Source organism: Chiloscyllium plagiosum, chromosome 9, assembly GCF_004010195.1.
Source record: "Chiloscyllium plagiosum isolate BGI_BamShark_2017 chromosome 9, ASM401019v2, whole genome shotgun sequence".
Taxonomy (NCBI): Eukaryota; Metazoa; Chordata; class Chondrichthyes; order Orectolobiformes; family Hemiscylliidae; genus Chiloscyllium; species Chiloscyllium plagiosum.
Window position 1 is genome coordinate 54,938,187 of NC_057718.1, and position 6,000 is coordinate 54,944,186.

A 6,000-nucleotide genomic window follows, 5' to 3' on the forward strand; every position below is an offset into this window, starting at 1 on the left:
TGCTCTGCTTTTCCAGCACCACTCTAATCTTGACTCTGATCTCCAGCATCTGCAGTACTCATGTTCACCAAGTAAATGTTAACAGGCTATTATATCCAAGCCTGATTTCATCCTCATGCAACAGCACATGTGGTTTTGTTCCCACTTTAACTATTTGCTAGGAATTAGAAGTAACAAACATACCTTATCTTTCCCTTCCTTTGATGAGGATATTGAGTGCAGTTAGTGTTTCCATCAGCTGGCCTGATTATGATCAAGGTACTCAAATCAAAATCGATCATCTATTTCCTGGACTTCCTGACCCTGTAGTGATTGGAACAAGATCAGCAGGTGTACCTCATAAAATATGAGTTCCCTGATTGGGGCTGTTAACCTGACGCTATCAGAGAGTCCTGGCTAACAGATATAAACAGGAATGTCAGAGGTTCTGCTAACTCTAGGAGCCAGCTCTGAGCTAGCAGAGTCAGTACAATGCAGGTGTAAACAGCTGGTGACTTGGTGATGGGATACTGGTCTTCATGGAGTTATTTCAGATCTATTTATTAGTTCCACTGAGCTATCACTGGAGCCCCAAATCAAAGATTTAAATATATCAACCAAATATGTGTCTCTGTGCCAGAATCTGTGGAAATTGTCTGGATGACCCCTCATTTTAGGCCTTGTTGAATATTTAAAGGCAGTATTGGACTAGACACTGCCATAAAATTCCTTTATCTAATTGATTTACCATTAACGTCATTAAGAGGAAAGGGTGAATTTCTATAGGAATTCTCCCACCTATCTGGACTAACTTTAGACAAAGAGCCTCAAAATTCTGAAAATTTTAGGTTTTCATGATTCTGCCACAACATACAATAGAAAATTGGGGAGAATAAAAACAACAACATTCACCATTTACAGCCTCCAAGTGAAAAAATAAATGTATAAATAAACAGGGAGGAAACCTTCAGAAAAATGAATGAGAACAAATTAAGGGAACTATTCCTAGTTCAAAGAAATCATTTCTACAGCAATATGTTTATTCCCAACTAAGTTGTCCGACCTGGCTTGAACACTTTTGTTTATGCAATGCATGGAAAAGTGGTATTTGCACATACATTTCATTTTTATTTCAAAAGGAAAAGCTCTCAAGCGAAAAACTATTTGAAGCACATGAATGCAACAACATATTCCAACTTCATGGGAAACAAAAAAACCTTCAGAAAAATAGAAAGCAATTGATGGACATTTTTTCTACTATTTTCCAAGTTGAACATGCAACAATATTTACTTAGTTTGGCAGGCATTTCTGTTGTTGTGTAAACTGCTAATGTCTCTAGATTTTACTGAAGTAATGCATCTCATGCCCTACATCCCTGGAACATCTGGGCAACAAGGCTATATACATCAGGCCCCTACTTACTGACTACACCTCCACCTTCAACACCATAATTCCAAGCAAACTTATCTCCAAACTCGAGGACCTAGGTCTCTGCTCCCCGCTTTGTAATCAGATTCTCGACTTCCTGACCAACAGACTGCAGACAGTAAGGACAGGCATTAACATCTCCCCCACTATAATCCTCAACACTAGTGCCCTGCAAGGCTGCACACTCAGCCCCCTACTGTACTCATCATACAAACACCACTATTTTGCTAAATTCTGCACCAACTCCAATTTTCAAGTTTGCTGACAATGCCACCCTGTCTGTGTGGGTTTCTTCCAGGTGCTCCGGTTTTCTCCCACAATCCAAAGATCTGCAACTTAGGTGAATTAGCCGTGCTAAATTGCCCACAGTGTTCAGGGATATTAGGTGCATTAGTCAGGGGTAAATATAGGATAGAAGAATGGGTGTGGGTGGGTTACTTGTCGGAGGTCAATGTGAACTTGTTGGGCCGAAGGGCCTGTTTCCATACTGTCGGGACTCTATGACCCTATTTTAACATTTTTTAAATTTCTAACATTTTGCTGCCTGTAGGAATGAGACTCCATAGTTTAAGTTGTTCTTTTTCTGAACTGCCATGAGGAAGGTATTTAAGATGTCAGGTTAACAGTCCTAAATTTGAATGACAAATTTAATGGCAATTAAATAGGTAATATGGCAAATGCTTGAAACTGGTGGAAAACTATTGCGTGAGGCTCCTATTAAGTCAGATTTATGGTGCAAATTACACAGTAAATTGTGGCTTTGCAAACTTCAGAGTATTTCGTCCTCAGCACAAGTTATAGGGTAGTTTAGACACTAATATTGAGCACTAATGAGCTCACCATTATATTGGCCTTAAAATAAAACCTGGTTGAGTTTCTTCATTAATAGTTTGTTTATAGGAGTGCCCAGACTGAATTCTTCTCCAACTGCCAGATTAGCTAAACTGGAAGGTCATCATCCCAGTCCCACTTCCGTGCTTGAATGCAGAAAAATCAGGCTGTAAAGGTAGACAATACTTAATCCAAAACCCTCCGAAATCCATTCTTTTCATGAAGATTTTTTCTCATTAGCAAGGTTGTTTGGCGTGCAAACAGTTAACACAACTCCACACCCACTTGACCCACTTTACGTCAGCACTGGCAGGCATCAATTCTGTCTCAGGGCCCGTAATACTCACAGGTGTGTCTGCTGTTCAGTAAGATTTTTAAACATTTCACCATTAAATCGTCACTTATTCTAAAATCTGAAAAATTCTGAAAACCAGCTGGTTCCGAGGGTTTCGGATAAAGGATTGTGTGCCTGTACTAAGGGAGCACTGTAATTCTGGGGGTGTCAACTTTCAGATAAACTGTAAATGGAGGCTCCATTTGCCTGCTCAATGGATGTAAAAGATCTTATATCACTACTTTAAAGAAGAGCTGGGGATTATCCCCAGTGTCCTGACCAATATCGATCTCTCAAAAAATATGCTGGGAACAGGTTATGTGGCTATTGTTAACCCCATTCAGAATGAGAATATTAATCTGTCATTACATACAACCCAAGAAGGTCAATTGGGAAATTTTGGACAAGACCTTTCTAGCCCCCTTTGTCAATCAAAACCAATAATTAGAAAATGGCAGGTTACTAGAAACAACTCCTTAATGCTTGCAGGAAATACTATGAGCAAGATATGTAGTCATTAAAAACTTTTTATTGATACCCTCATAGACAAGTTAGGTAAGGCTAGTAAACAGGCAACAGGAGCCTGATTAATGACGAACCTACACCCATTCGTTGTGATACAGACAGGTCACAATTGTAGCAGTGAAACTATAGGAGTCAAGTATTCATTCTCAGATTAGTAGAATGTGACAAGTGATGTTCCAGGGATCTGTACTTGGGCCCCAGTATTTGATCACATTGATGATTAAGTGAAGAATAGAGAATTGTACATTGAAGTTTGCGATAGCACCCAATTTGAAAAACTGAAAGTTGTTCAGATAGGATCAGGATTTTACATTCAAAGCAATTTCCAACTTAAATCACAGATTAAATTAGTGAGGAAAATGTTAACAATTTTGGTTTGTTTGATCATGTGTGTGGGTGTCTCTGGCTAGGCCAATATTTATTGCCCAACTTTAATTGCCTGGTGAGTAGTTAAGTGTCAACCACATTTAGAGTCATAGAGTCTAAAGGAGGTACATGTAAGTAAAGATGGCAGATTTCCTTCCCTGATCATTATTTTTAACAACAATTCACAGTGGTTACATGGTTGCCAATAGGCTAGCGTTTTACTTTAGATTTTTAATGACTTCAAATTTTACCATCTGCCATGGTGGGATTCAAAGCCATTTTCTCAGAACATTAACCTGGAGCTCTGGATAGTGATATTAACACTATGACATTGCGTATGCCCCCAAGGTCAAATAGATGGATTCAATGTCTTAAAGATGTACAGCGCGGAAACAGACCCTTCAGTCCAACTCGTCCATGCTGACCAGATATCTTCAATAAATTTAGCCCATATGCCTCTAAACTCTTCCAATTCATACACCCATCCAAAAGCCTTTTAAATGTTGCAATTGTACCATGAAGTCATCCACTTTCGATCAAAGACCAATTAGAACATTCTCTTAAGTAAAACCTGTGGAAGTGCAGAGATTTGGATGATTGAGTTCATACATTTCAGGTATAGAAGCCAAATCGGTAGTCCCTGTCACATCATTGACATGTATTGTGTGATGTATTAATTGTTTAGTTTCACTTGTAAAATTGAACAGATTAAAGCATGATGAAACTCTTACATAGTCAAGAGAGATGGAAGATATGATCAAGTTAATCCAACTGGTGTTATGAATTTCCAGCATTTGGTTACATCAACATTTGCACAGCCCGAGGGACTGAAACCTACTCACATCAATATCTACAGAATGGAGCAGAGGTGTATAAATAAAGGGGTGGGTGGGAATTCACTTAAATAATGGTATACTTTTTCTTTCCTTCTCTCCGCAGGAAGAATTGGTTAAGCAAAGTGGGAAGTCCAAGCTCTCGCATTGACAGAGCACACTTTTCAAATGAGAAGGAGATCTCCAAAATGGAATTCAGTAATTTCACCACCAGATACTAATAGCATGATCTTACATTGCTCCCCAGCTAACAGCTGAAACAACCAGTTGAAATTATGTTAGCAATGTTCATTTTCACCCCAATGCCTTTACTTGCGTGATTGCTGCTTACGGAAAAGGTTTTCTCTTTACTATCAAAACAAACAATACTTTTTGCTGAAAAGAAGTGACATAAGAAAGATTGCACTAATATACAAAATGATATTTCCCTGTAGAGATGTAAACTTAGGACGAATTTTCTTTCAGTTTTCTCTGTTAAATAGTTCTTACTTAAATTAAAAATAAAACTTGCATGGAGGTATGGTGCTATGCTGTCTTTCGAAAACATTTGAGAATGTTTATTTTAAAAATATGAGCCAATTGGTTGTGCATTTGAAGTATATAAATAAGAAAATAGAAATAAAAATAAATAAATTTCAACTGTGGTATTCAAGTCATTTTTAAATTATTGTGCATTGAACTGAGTTTTAAGCAATAAAAATTCCTCTAACTCACTAAAACCAATATGTGTTTAGTATTCTTTCTAATGGTCAAGTAGCAAAAACATTTTAAACTTGCAGGACTTTTCATATGTTTATACATTATCAAAAGGCATTACATTTGCTATTTTAATTGAACATACCACCGTATGTGCCATCCCCTCAGCAGTGGAGTAATTGACTGAGTGCAGATCAAGAACAGATGTGTGTGTGCATTCTTAGCTTGTGTGACAGCAGTCTGTCAACTTTCCTTTTCCAGAATTTCATTCAAGGCTAGTTTTGTCATCATACTTCACTTTCATGAATGGTTGTTCTTACCATCTCAGCAAAGCATATTTTTTAGAAACCAATAAATGACTGAACCATGGAAGATGCATTGGAATGTAAATAGTATAATATGTTTAAGTTTAAAATTAAACTGTGGTCTTTAATTAACTGCATCAAAGCCTATGATAACTGATTTTATAAAATTATGGTCTTAGGAGAGAATCTCATCCACCAGCATGTAATTGTCATTGCAATGTTATCACCAAATGAAACCACACCTATGTCTGGTGGATAAGGCTTCTATCAGCAGTGCAATTTTTAAACATTACTCTAATAAGTTTCAACAACACAACCTTTAACATTCGTATTACACATTTAAGATCACTGAAACAATGAAGCACCTTATATGACCTGTGTTCCAGTAGCAGCTTATATGTACACAGGCTGTGCACCAGTTGTGTACTAAGTTCCTGAAAGCCCAGTTTTCATGTAAATGAAGGCAAGCACATATACAGGCGATTCGCAGTTTACAAATGACTGACTTATGAATGCTTGTAGTTAGAAATGCGATCCAGAGGTATATTAATATTAATTTTAAAGATCTGATGTGAACATTTCCTCATACTCATGAATGGCTATTTTATTTTGTGCTGTATTGTGTTCCAACTTGCATACAAATCAACTTGCAAATAGACTCAAACATAGAACATGCAGAATGCCTGTTTTGTGATTAGAGTA

At 37.4% G+C, this 6,000-nt stretch overlaps 1 protein-coding gene across 3 annotated transcripts in view; it reads left to right on the top strand.

Moving 5' to 3' along the window:
• Window positions 1-5,016, top strand: part of LOC122552868 (acylphosphatase-2-like) — a 109,816-nt gene extending 104,800 nt beyond the window's left edge. For all 3 annotated transcript variants that reach the window (XM_043695951.1, XM_043695952.1, XM_043695953.1), the window contains one exon: window positions 4,404-5,016. In XM_043695951.1, the coding sequence (XP_043551886.1) occupies window positions 4,404-4,518 (115 nt within the window). In that variant the 3' untranslated portion in view covers window positions 4,519-5,016. The remainder of the gene's footprint in view (window positions 1-4,403) is intronic.
• Window positions 5,017-6,000: the final 984 nt, after the last annotated feature.